The following is a 14,216-nucleotide window of genomic DNA, read 5'->3' on the forward strand; positions in this document are numbered from 1 at the left end:
CATACAGCCTCCGTTTTCTTTAAGAAAATATAATTTTGTATTATTTTTTTTTAAATTCTGGGAATAAAAATGACCCAGGTACATTCTTTACAGGTCTTGTGAGTTTCACTTTAAAAACTCTTGAACAACCTACTTCCCATTGTTAGTCTTAAGTGCTCGAATAGGGAAAAACAGCTTAATTTGGCCTCCATTAGAAACAAATGCTCAATAAGTAGGTATGATGAAGAAATGCTGTCCACAGAGCACCTGCTGAATTGTGGTTTGGAGTTCAGGCAAAAGTAGGACAAACCGAGAACAGGCATGTTTTTTTATGTGGCCTACATTCCCACCAACTGAACATGGGGGGGGGAGAAGGCACCGATTGTTCTGAACCGAGACTTCTTAGCATATGGATCTGGGTTGTTAACTAACTTTTTTTCCAAGTCCTCAAGGAAACAAATGCCGAAGAAAAGTACATTGCATGACTGTGGGTGGGAGGAGACGAGGTTAAAGAACAGAACATCCATCATACAGAGAAGAAAAACACGAAACGGTTAGGACGCAGGCGAGAAAGCGAATACTTCTGAGATGGCAATGCTTTGCTGTTACACAAACCGAGAGACCCGACACGTAATGAGGGAGGATGGAGGTACGGGAGGGACTGAGCTCCTCAGGGGGGATGTAAAGAAAACAACCCTCACCTTGACCTCACACACCTACACCCACACAGGTCAGGGTCATGTTTACTTTTCCATTTGCCCAAACGTCAGTCACTAAATAGACACCACTCATAAAAATGATGACAATAGGTCTTAAGGGAAGTGTTTGCCCCTGGGGCAGCAGCCGTGGATGGAGGCAAAGGCTGACATTTTTAAAGCATTCCTTTTCCAAAATAGAATAAAAGAAAGAACAACACAGGTAATTTAAGAGGGCTATCCATCTACCCAGATGCCTGTGGCAGATATAGTATTTCAGTGAGCAGGTTACTGGAGTTGTTTGTGTTGTTCAATGTCTGAAAATAAAGAGACCAGTGGAAAAAGTCCAAGGAACATTTGTTGTACGTGTGAAGCATTCATAAATGTATTTAGTGTCATATTGTGACCACAGATGTCCTTGATTTTAATTTCTCAACTTATAATTTGTATAACCGGTTTTAAAAAGATAATAAAAGCAATACATTTTCAGATATACAGTATTTCGTTCTCATTTGCTTTCTTATTTAATACTAGGGGTGGGAATCTCTAGGCACCTCAAGATTCAATTACGATTCAGAGGGCTCCAATGCGATGATAAAACGATTATCGATGCATCTTTTTCTCTATACAGATTTTCTTTTTTCTCTCTTGGTAATTTTAAAGCAAAATATTTGTAATGACCCATAATGAATTTACTTCCAATATCTTTTATTAAAAGAACAAATGGAAGTGTTTTACAAGTGTTTTTTTTACAAGTCAAAAGAAAGGTTACATTTGCCAGAATATGTCCCAACATTGCAAAGAACCAACAGGAAAAGTGTCTGTAGCAGCATACTTGTAGTTAATTATTACAGACTTTAGCATATTCTGAATCACTAACATAAAGTAATAACCAACACCCTCCTGTTATGTGGAATGAGCAATATAATCCTTCAGACAAAAGAATAAAATAAAAATGTTGCTGTACCAAAATCACAGCTTTTAAACGAAAATATAGAATTCTGTACCAGCAGCTCTCATACAAAAGTAATGCTTATGGACTTCAGCATATTCTGAATAACTAGTAACATACATCTGTTCTTATACACAAATAAATAATAGAGTCTAGCTCAGACAATTTTTTTGCTGTATACCACAATCAAAAAATCTTTTATGAAATGAACATCTGAACACTAAATTAACATCTGCAGAGAATACGGACGCAAATCCTTTACCATAAAATTTGCGATAGAGTTTGTGGCCCTCTGGTTGGCAGCAACTAACGTTAACGGTACAACCGTGCGTTGGAAACATGTAATATGGTTTCTCATGTTTCGAAAATATTTTAGTTTAGTTTGACACAACTTGCATATAGTGTGGCTCTTGTCCAGGTAATTTTCCCCTTCAACTTCATAGAAGCCAAAATGCTTCCCACGCTTCAGAGTTGCGCCTTTTGCGTTCAGTCAACATTACGTTATCAACATTTAGAAAATCGATTTTTTGACATTTGTGAATCGATTCAGAATCGTCCACATCCACATCGCGATGCATCTAAGAATCAAATTTTCCCCCAACCCTATTTAATACACATACATTCTGTAAAAATCGGATCACATTCAGTTTGTTTTTGCATTCAGCCCACAAGGACAGGTCACAGAAACGCTTGCTTTCATTATTTTGTGGTACATCACATTCAATTCAGATGTATTAGCTTGAATGTTTTGATTGCTACACTTTTGATGATGCATGTCTGAATAGTTTTTCATGGATCAAACTAATCTGATGCAAATAATGGTTTTATTGCACTCAAGGCTTTAAGGATTGTTATTAAGTCTACTGTAAATTTCTGTATGAAAAATTCTATACCAAAAAGCCATCCATAAGGTCCATGACTGTTTACCAAGACAATACTTTTTTAAGAACGCAAGTGTATTTGGGGGCTTTTGATCTCTTGTGAATTATTTACATACAGTTGTTCATTTAGAAGACACATTTAGACCAAAGCAATACACAGTGGTTTGCTTAGGCAGCATATATACAATGTAATGCAAAGCTAAATCCTCACAGAACTGAACAGAGTGCATCTTATAAGTATTGACACAAGGATGGATAAAAGCATCAATGTGATGTTTTGTAATAAACCTTCAGGATGAACTAAATCTCTCCAGCAAATTGAGCAACAATCTTTGGATCCAGAATCACAGAATGACCACTTGATTTCCTTTACTTGTTCTTGGACTGCCCAACATTACTGTTCAAGAACCATCTGGGAACACAAGGCGACTAAAAAAGGTTTTAAAAGGGCAATATCTTACACTTTTGCAGCATTTTATTTCCCCCCTGAGGTCCACTTATAATGTTAATCAAGGTTTCCTGGATCAAAAGTTAAATATCCTAATAATATCATAATTCAGTTTTTCCTGACCATTTTAAACTTTTTTTTTTCTGGCCCCAGGAATAAAACAGAACGTTTTGCTGTTAGGGTGATATGGTAAATGATTGCTGAAAAAACATAATATAATCAATACAATCTATAAATATAACTATAGGACTGCATTTCTTGCTGGGATGGGAAGAAAAAAAATCCAGTTTTATATAACATGACCCCTAAAACTAGCAGGGCATTTTAAATATTTTGCTGTTGCAGATTTATTTAGCTCATGGACGAACATCTGTCATGAAGCACATTCATGCAAATGTAAATAAAGCTCAAGACTCACTAGGGAATAATCTTAGTTCATTCCAGTTTTTAAGAGTTTTGCCTCTCTGGCAAAAAAATACCACACAGATTGGCAAATGAGTGCTGGACAGACCCACAGCTTCACATCCATTAAACTGATCAAACCACTGATTTTTCATGTGCATTTTGTGTGCTGAAATGGAGAATGTCCAAGGAGTGACACTGATGCAATATGCCAGTTTGCTATGAATCTTTCAATATGACTGCAAATGTTTCATATGTTAAGTACAATAAAAGCACTTTAAGCTGTTCCCACATTCCCACATTCATAACATTCATCTTTGCATACATTTACTGCATGCTTGGAGACGTGCATTTATCAATCTCAGTATTGCCGTTTTACCATGCACCTAAATCAAGGGATCTCTGCCTGAATCCCCTGAATCAGAGGGGATTTCGTTTTTGTTATCCGTGCACTGAAATTCAGAACATCACAGATTGATGAGGCAATGTGCAGGGATAAACGCAAAATAAAACCAGTGGGATATTATAGGAAAATGTGCTAACGAAAACAAAGGGGTGCTTTTGATAGCAATGAAAAAAAGGTTTAAAATGAGGTTCCAACATAATCTTGAAAAAAAAGATGAATGAATCAGGCTTCTCTTACCTCTATCATTATATGAAAGGCGTGCTAGTTGAGGAAGGAAAGAGGAAATCAAGCGTTAGTTTTAGTTTAACGTATATGAGATGGAAAGACGAGATAGGGAATTTCATGGTTTCTGGAAGAACGAGTAAATCCCTTTCACTTTCAGTAGGAACTTTTACTTGCTGTCCAACAAACACATATCAGGTTAACACATATACAGGTTAACCCAATTTTGTCAGTCCAAAATATCGAAGATTTATGTCAAGCCAAAAGACAGGAACAGGATTCTATTATAGTGTAAAATGCATAAAAAATTAGGTGTCATTCGGCTGGTAAACACCTTTGTACTACCATTGGTGTATGGCGATTACGTAATAGGTGGGTGTGCACAGAGGCTCTGCCTTCTTTCACAATGAAATATTTTCTGGTTAATTTCTCCTGTTCAGTCTGTCAATGTCAGACATCCGCGAGTGAAAACATGAAGACACTGGAGAGCTGCTTTATAGTAGAAAATTAAGTTGTACTTCCGATGAAACGAGAAACTGACACTGTTTTTCATGTGTAATACGGTAACGCTTCTTGATTTTAAGCCATCTGTTGTATAAGGCGTTATATAAATAAACGTAACATGACTTTACTAGAGTGCCGAATTGCAGAGCTTGTGCAAACATATCCATGTTGATCAGATGCTTTTCTTATGCTTTATTAAAATGCTTGCTGTTTTCTCAATTTTGTTGTGTGTTTATTTTGTTATTGAGAGAGGAAAGCGTGCAGCACATTTACATATTCATCTAAACGCCACTCTCAACAGTTTGGGCGTCGTCGGATGTTCGCTAACATTATATCGCTGGTCACGCATTTCAAACTTCGTTTTACCTCCAAGCGAACAACAAAAAGTATAGCGGGGTCTTAAAAGTAAGCCATTCAGAAGTTGACTTGCCCGAAAACAAACCAACATAGCAACACTGACTGAACCAATGTCTTATGTTTGGGATGGGACAATCTGTTTGTCCAACCAATGATTTGGGGATTTTGTATTTTTGGAATTCTTTTTGGTGTAGCTTGTGCTGCAAAAAGCATGTTTCATCTTTAAGATGAAAAAGGAATATATGGGTGCAGGCGTGGGCCTTAAGTAGATATTCTGATTAAAAATCTTGCCTTATGTGGGTGAATTTCTGGCTTGTGTGCAATTTTAACTATGCAAGTGAATATAACTGGAAAGAATGAACCTTCTGCCCCAAGGACACCACTCAACGGTTGATGCTCTAACCTGAGGCCAAATCTGCATGTTACAGCAACTGCCAGACTTCCACAAGATAGTGAGAGAATTCACTAAATAAAACGGAAAACTAGGAACATTTTAGAATCTCAAAAAAGAAAACACAAAAGATATAAAAATGGTGATTTAGATGAAGACAGAAGTGGCACATGTAAAATATTATTTACTGCCATAAACAACACCAAAATAAGTTTGTTGAACTGAGCATGTGAATGCATAAGAGCTAAAACCTCAATATAAAGAAATGGAACAAGGCAATGAGTTGCAGATGAATGCAGGAGCTGACCTCATGGCCTTAAACACTGCAAAATGCGTGCAGTTGCCTGAATGGCCGTTCTTTCCTGAAACAAAGAATTCCCTTCCTCGCCGTGAAGCTAAGCACTTAATGCGGTTAAAGCACACTGTGCTCTCTCCTGAGGGGCATGTTGGGTCTTGGGCCCTTGAAAGAAAACTGTTAAATAATCAAGAAGCGTCTCTCTGCCTTTTAAATGGTATGAGACTCTAAAGTGGAGGCTGGGGGCCAAATATTTCACATTATTTTTAACTACATGCTTTAAAATGGCCTGAGAATTGATGGAGGAACGTTTCAGTCAGAGCTATTCAAAACGATGTTGATGACAACTGCTAAGGGCATCATAAAATGATTCTTATTTATGTTGATAAAATGCCCAACCACCAACAGGCTTCCATACACATTTAAAGATGGACCCATTTAAATGGGATTTACAGTGCATTTCGGAGTAGCAGTGTAGTTATAGAGATAATATCAGTGAGTAAATGAACTAACTGACCAAGTAACAGGGAGACAAGAGAGTCTTTAACCAAACAAAAATACCGAACAAATAGTGATAAAGTCAGGCAAATCTTGCATTACTTGTATTTAGCTTTGGTTACACAATAAAAATTGTGAAAGTTAAATTCAAAGCTTAGTATAAAATGCTAGAAAGTAGGAATGCTTCGATCAATTGGCCGCAGATTGGTTTCGGTCGACAATCACATTCTTTGACTCGACCAGTAGTCACTAAATTTTGGCGATTTCACAAACCGATTCCAATTTGATGACATAAAACACGTGATGACATCAAACTTTAGTGCCGCAGTCAACTGTCATGTTGTAAAGAAAAATCATGTGGAGGAACAGTGGCTAAAGGATTTAATACAACGAACCTGATTCGCTGCCTCTGTCATCTGCTCTCTGTGTCTGAGGTGGAGCTCAGGCAGCTCTCACACACACACACACACACACACACACACACACACACACACACACACACACACACACACACACACACACACACACACACACACACACACAAGCACGCGCACACACACGCACCTTTGTTCATTCACGTATGAATCAGCATTTTTAAGTGTGTTAGTTGAATTAATGGTTTATTGATTACTCATTAATAGAGACAGGTCCTTGGTATCCTAATATGGGTAGTGTTTTGTGTAAGCTCTTATTTTTAAGGCCTATTAAAATTTTCATTGTAAAATGAATATTTTCTTTGCTTATTTATTTGATTTTCAATTGACACAACATTTACAACATTACTATAAATAATATAACCAAGGCAACATCTGTGGTATTACTTTATCTTAAAAAAAGTTAACAGTGATAGTCAACATCACATCACTTATATAAAGCTTGAATGATCTGGATTGAGATCAGTATTGTGATCATGATGACCAGAAATCAGTAGTCGGTATCGGCTGCAAAAATCCTGAGGAGTATCCCTACTAGAAAGGGAGGTTATATCAGGAATATAATGCAGCAATATTAGCTCTTCTGAAAGGCAGGATAAAGCAAAACAAAAAAAGCAATATTTATTAACAGACATTGAGCAAGCTCTTGGAAGGTAATGGTTTCGCCATTGAAGAAGAAAGAGAACTATAAAGCCTTTTTCTGCACTCAAATGTCTAATTCACTGAAACAGATTTTTAAAGAAATAACATTTCTAAGCAATTCAAAACAAGCTGATTTCTTTGTGGCATCTTGCGAAATGTCACACCTCTCGTTACCACGTTACAAAATCAAGGCAGAAGAGCTTCTAAGCTTGAGAGACAAAATTCTGGAGGAAATGATCGATCAAAACAAAAAGTAAATTAATATACTACCATTCAAAATTGCGGGGTAAGATTTATTTGCTTACAAAGGCTGCATTTGTTTAATCAAACATTCAGTTAAAATGGAAATATTTTGAAATAAATATAAAATACCTGTTATCTATTTTAACGTATTTTAAAATGCAATTTATTCCTGTGATGGTAAAGTATATGCTCAATATTTTCAGGTTTCGTTTGATGAATAGAAAGTTTTAAAAGAACAGCATTAATTTTAATTAGAAATAATTTGTAAGCATGTCAAATGTTTAAAGGGGTTGTATGTAATTTTTTTACTCTACTAAAGCATAAAAATAACATAATATCTTGTAGAGATTTAGGAAACACGACACCCCGGGTTGCCAGTTGGCACAAAACACAGCGTATTGCAATCATGGAAGCCAGCAAAAAAAAAAAAAAACTGGGTCAGAGATCGTAGATTCTACCCGACCTAAAGAGCCTCCATCTTAAAATCTCTATGAACAGGAGTATTCTCCTTGCCTTCCATTGTCAATTGTGCTCACTCAATATTTTGAATTTGGACTGCAGTACCCATTTCAACAACAAGCTGTCAATATTACATACTACACCTTAAATGTGTCCTTTCTTAAAAAAAAACAAAAACAAAATCTTACTGACCTCATAAACCTTTGAACGGAAGTGTAAATAAATAAATACGAAAAAAAACTTTCTCCACCTCCAAAACGAATTTCCTTCGACATCACCAAGCCTTATTTTCAGACACGTTCCCGGCCACCTATCATATAGAGACTGCTTTTCACAATCCAATTAAGAATAAAATTCCTACAATTTATGTAGTCACAGAAAGGTTACGGTAAGAATATACCGTTACGGATGTTGCAAACACAGTTTTATATTGACTAAGTGTTGTAATAGTCCCAGAAGACTATTGACTGCTGCTGCATTAAGAACTAATAAAGCTTCCAACATATCAAAAACAAGTTTGGGCTGATTATGATATGTGATATCAGCAGTGCTGTGGGGATGGTTTATCCGTCAGATCTGCCCTACATAACACTGAAACTCAATCGGGGAATTCCAAATGCTCACCTGACACAAAGGTAACCCTTTGTGCTACCACATCGTCCCATATATCATCCCAGCACACGCGCTTGTAAATGCATTTATTCTGAGCTGCCAAAGATGTCCTGCAAAGCTCAACAGTAAGGATTTTTACCCCCCAATGGCCCAGTAGTTCAGATTTTCACTTCACTGGCTGAATCTCCAAAGATCTATTGTGTAGTTCAGAAGTAGATTCTTAACACTAGTCACACACAGGGGGTAAAGGTCACTTGATTGCTCGTGTCTTGTGTTATGTCAGTTTTGTTATCTCGTGTTTATTGTGGGAGAAGAGGGCATCAAAACACAACAGTGTCCTGACAGATCTCATTTGATTTCAGCTGACAGTGTGTTTGAGCTTGACTGAGTGTGACATTGAGCACATTAGATCCCTGAATTCACTGTTATTCCCGTCAACAGGAGGTTTTGCCCAAGGGAAATAACAGCTCCCAACAGCACAGTTTCTAGTGACATGAAGAAGTCCGGATACACCGAAATTCAAGAGCTACACTGATAAGAGCAGATGGATTTTACAACATTTTGTTGCATGCGATACATTTACATTAGCGTTTCACACACATACACACTAAAAACCTCATAGAAATTAGACTTTTATTCCCATTTTACTCAAATTGAATCAAAATACATGCATAATATATACGAAAGGTATCAAGTTACCTGGGTAGGCACCAGAACAGGTGGATATGCCAGCTTGTGATGGCGATACATCCAGAAAGAGAGCAGGACAATGGCAGCGATGCCCATGATGGGCACAATGGAGTACAGGAGGGTGCTGAACAGTGGTGGCTTCTGGGTGAAGGGGTTGGATGTTGCTGGGGAGATAAAAAGAACGAGAGAGATCAGTACCAATCAATACTTTTTATTAGGTGCACAATGTACTCTACTGTTCAAAAGTTTGAGGTCGGTAATATTTTAAAAAACGTCTCTTATGCCCATCAAGGCTTCATTTATTTGATCAAAATACAGTAAAACAGTAATGTTGTGATCTGCCAGCGATTTGATTTCGCCCGGCAACTCAGTCTGGAAACCCGTATATTCACTTCTAATTCTTCTGTTACACTTTTACGGGAACCAATCACAGACTGGCTTATCCACCTGGCCCGCTATTGGAGGGATTATCACAATGACGGATAGAGAAGCGATGGGTCGTTGCCCGTTGATCACGCCTCTTGTGGTCTGATTGGTTGAAGGACTATCCAATTGCTTACAGAGTCATTTAATTTATGCGCGTTTATGCTCACGCGTGCAGTAGAAAATACAGCAGACTCCCCAGACCAATGTTCAAACTTAAATTGAGCTTGGTCTGGTGATAGCCAGACAAGTTGTGAAACATTATTACAATTTAAAATGTATATTTAAATATAAATATTTTTTAAAATATAATTTATTTCTGTGATGGCAAAGCTGACTTTTCAGCATCATTACTCCAGTCTTCAGTGTCACATGATCCTTCAGAAATCATTCTAATATGCTGATTTGGTGCTCAAGAAAGATTTCTTATTATTATTAATGTTGAAAATAGTTGGGCTGATTAATATTTTTATGGATGACCATGATACCAACTATAATTTTTCAGTAAATAAGTCAAGAGGTTCAAAAGTTTTTACTGTCACCTTTGATCAATTTAATCCTTGTCCTTGCTGAAAAAAATATTAATTTCTAAAATAAATAAATACATAATTTTTTTTTTCCAAAACTTACTGACCCCAAACTTTTGAACATTAGTGTATCTGTGACCAAAATATTACTAACTAGGAAATGACTATTCACACACACAGCAGACATTTTAGCCATTATGACTTAACAATAAAACACAAACGTACAAAAAAATATATAAGGAAAATATAAGGAAAAATATGAAACATTAAAAATTCTCAAGACCCCTGTGTTTGATTCAATGTGCTTGTGTAAAGGTCTCCAAATGTTACACTTTATTACAATTTATTTATACAAATAGGGTTACAATTTATTTTAACCTTTTACAGACATATCAACTGTACGGTCACGCATACTTTTGGAAAATTATGGCAAAAAAACAAACAGGGGGGTGGAGCAATAGAGCGGTAGAAGATTTTTTCCTCATCTCCTTTTGACTGAATTTGTTCACACTCAAAGTAAGATCTACCGTACAGTTGAGAAATCAGTTAAACGGTTAGGGTGACCTTGTTACAGTGTAATTATACATTGAAGTACGAAGTAATATTAATTAACCACATATACTTAATATAGTGTTAGGATTACATTTGGTTTAGGGTTAGATACATTTAGATACATGAATAAATTAGTTATTACTATAGTAACTATATGTAACGTGTACATGACACTGTAAAATAAAGTGTTACCACAAATACTTATGAGAAAGAAATATGCTGGCCCTACTTTATATTAGGTGGTCTAAACAACTATATACTTACATCAAAAAATATGTACAATGTACTTATATTGTATTGCAAAACACTTTTACTGATATTGAGGTAGGATACGGGTAAAGTTAGGGACAGGTGTGGTGGTATGAGTAAGTTTAAGGGTAGGGTTAGGTGTAAGGGAAGTGTCAACAGTGTAATTACAAATGTAACTACAGAACTTATTAACAGATGTAATTACATGTTGGTAGTTTCAAAAATGTAAGTACAATGTAAAAACATGTATGTACACAATTAGTGCATTGTATCAAATTATTAATTAAAATGTTAGTACACTGTAGTTAAGGCCACCAAATATAAAGTGGGTCCAATATGCTTGTTGTACTAGTTAAGACTGTTACAATATACTGATGTGATATAGGTCATTATATTTTTACACATACCAATTATGATCATTATAATCATATTTCATAAATTATGAAAGTGAACATTTCTAATTTGTCTGTAAATAAAAAAGCAAATAGGAAAAGGATCTCCTAAATGCATTTAGGAGTCCACATTTTAAGCTTTTATTATTTTTTTACATTTTCAGTCAAATTAGCGGTTTTTAAATTTAGTAAACTGCTCCATCTGAAAGGGCTAAAATAAAATAAATAAATACAAATGAATAATACAATTAATTAAATAAGTAAATAAAATAAATATAAAGAAATATCAGTATTTCCCTCCTTTTTAATACATATATGCTCTTTGGAAACAGCTGAAACTCACACGTTATTATTATTGGTTTAATAGAAGATATGAATGTGAAAAGGGATGATATCAGCATTACTAAGCAGAACCTAAGATGAGAGTTTGCTCCCAATTCCCTCAAGAGGTAAAGCACATGAACATAAGACGGATGTGAAGTCTAGCATACACCTTCTATACGTCGCATTAGCGAGATACATGGTGTGTGCTGAGAATCTCTCACTGCATACTTATCTTACACACCTTTTGAACTCGCTAATTACAATTCTTACATGCTAGCCTTGAAATTCAAGGTTGGTTTGATTCCCTAAAGGCTGTTGACAGATCCTGCCTTTTGCAAACAGTTTTATTCCAATGCAAATGCGTCTATGCAAATGCACATTCCCGTTAAGAGTGGTTCAACAGAACTGCAAGAGTGTGTGCTTGAGGGAGAATGGTGTGTATACTTAGAGCACGCGGTGGCCTTTGGTTTCACTGCATCTAGTGCCAGAGATTGGACTGGGCCGTGGCTGTTTGCCAGAGATGCAGTGATCCCTCACTCTTGTGTTATGGCAGAGCATTTCCCATTCACCTGGGTTGACTGCGGGACCATGTGCGCAACCCACCCGGTCGAACTTCGGCTGAACCCGTATTAGCGTTGGTCCAGCAGAGATCCCATTCGTGATGCCATTTCTTCCCTCTCGTGCCAGCTATGGACTTGGAAGTGGGTTAAGGACTTTGGATTAATCCACAAGCAGAGGAAAATACACATCCACCCCCAACAAACCCACTCTCATCCGACCCTACTTCACCCTTCCCCCACTCAACGGGCAGAATGGCCACATGCAGCCGCAGGGCAAAAAAGTACCCAGTCACAAGGTCATGAAAAGCACACAGCTCTATGCTTGCAGAAAGAGAGTTCTGAGAAACTCCAGTGTGCTTTGTGCAACTCTCTGCGTCCCTGTGGGTTTTTGTATTTCATATCAAGATCATTCCATATGGAGTGAGTCAGTGCTGGAAATAGACCCATTACATAAGCACGAGTGAGACCCCCCCCAACCCACCTCCTCTGCTACTGAAGTACTAAAGGCTCTACCCACCACATTTGCACTGATACAGACAGTTGTAGTGTCAAAACTCATCAGGCGGAGCCCAACCAGCACTGTACACAACTAAATCGGGCATCTTTTAAAGCGGCCGCGGGCAGATGATAAATCACGATTGCTGAAACGTACAACAGCCCTCCTGCAGGGAGCTGAGAGCAGTGGCTCGCTGACATGCCTCCATCCCTCATTTAGTTAAGAGGATGTTGATGTCAGTGTTTACTCAGAAGAGATAAAGCAACCAGATCAGCCTCTGTAATCTAAAAGACACGTCATCTCTGGGGCTGCGAGAGCACGTTATGCTGTTAAAAGCCCAAAGACAGCAAAGCAAACTGGTGCAACGAAAGCTCTGATGTCTTCAATATGATATGCTAGACGATCATCATTTTTGGATGGATGGATGGATGGATGAAAGCAGCACTGAATTGCCAAATTACAGAATCGCTCAAAAAATGGTTGTTCAGAAGCCATGCTCATTTCACTTCATGTATTTTGAGGATTTACTGCAGTGGATGAAGACCTACACAGGCTCAAACTCTAAAAAAATTGAAGTACTGCTATTTATTTAATGTATTTCCAATGATTTTAATAAAACAACTTTTCAAGTTGTATTCAGCACCAATTTGTGTTCCAATGTGATGCTAAACAGTACCAAGTACTATTTTTGTAACATGAATGTTGCTTTTCTTTTTTCTTTACAACAAAAAACTGTTGTTAATGTGTATCCTAGCTATTGTTCATTTGACAATGTGAAGTTAATTAGACTGATGCAATTCTCACAAACACCAACTCGCCAGATCTGATCTAATCTGAATCTTACACAACAACATAGACACACAAAGTTTTCCAATTGTTACCAATAGCAACTATAACTAAATGACAGTCACTATTGTTTTTGTCACATCTGTGTGGTAAACCGCGCTTCTACGGCATTCAATCGCACAGAAACACGCAGGATTCGTATTTAAATAGTCTTTTTGCGGTTTAATATTCACAGACACTAGTCTATATCACCAGATGCGGTCTCAGGTACAAAATTTGGTACCGATTGATTATAATGTGAATCGGAGTACCGACGTAATTCGGTCGGTGCCCTTAAAAGTAGAGTTCGGTACCCAACCCTAGTATTAAATGGATCAAAAGTGTCAGTAAAGTTACTTTAACGTACAAAACTTTTACATTTCATATAAATGCTCCTAAGTCCTGAACAAAAATATTATCATGGTTCCCACAAAAAAATAGAAATGATTACTGTGCACCAAATCAGCATATGATTTCTGAAGGAACATGTGACACAAGACTGGAGAATTCAACTTTGCTTTCACAGGAATGTATTACTTTTTCAAATGTATTAAAATGGAAAAAAATATTTTGAATTGTGATCATTCACAATATTCAATTTTTACTGTATTTTAAACAACTGCAGAAATTGGTGAGCATAAGAGATTACTTTCAAAAACATTTTGAAAAATCTATACCATAGCAAGTATACCATATAATAATAATAATATCTATATAAATCTTTAGATACAAGGCCAATGCAATCATTCTGCCTCTAA

At 36.8% G+C, this 14,216-nt stretch overlaps 1 protein-coding gene across 2 annotated transcripts in view; it reads right to left on the reverse strand.

The window, feature by feature from the left end:
* acvr2aa (activin A receptor type 2Aa) overlaps positions 1-14,216 on the reverse strand; it is a 61,823-nt gene that overhangs the window by 9,567 nt on the left and 38,040 nt on the right. For both annotated transcript variants that reach the window (XM_079820841.1, XM_079820840.1), the window contains exon 4: positions 9,120-9,274. In XM_079820841.1, coding sequence (XP_079676967.1) covers positions 9,120-9,274 — 155 coding nt within the window. The remainder of the gene's footprint in view (positions 1-9,119; positions 9,275-14,216) is intronic.

The sequence above is a fragment of the Gobio gobio genome, assembly GCF_949357685.1.
Source record: "Gobio gobio genome assembly, chromosome: 7".
Taxonomy (NCBI): domain Eukaryota; kingdom Metazoa; phylum Chordata; class Actinopteri; order Cypriniformes; family Gobionidae; genus Gobio; species Gobio gobio.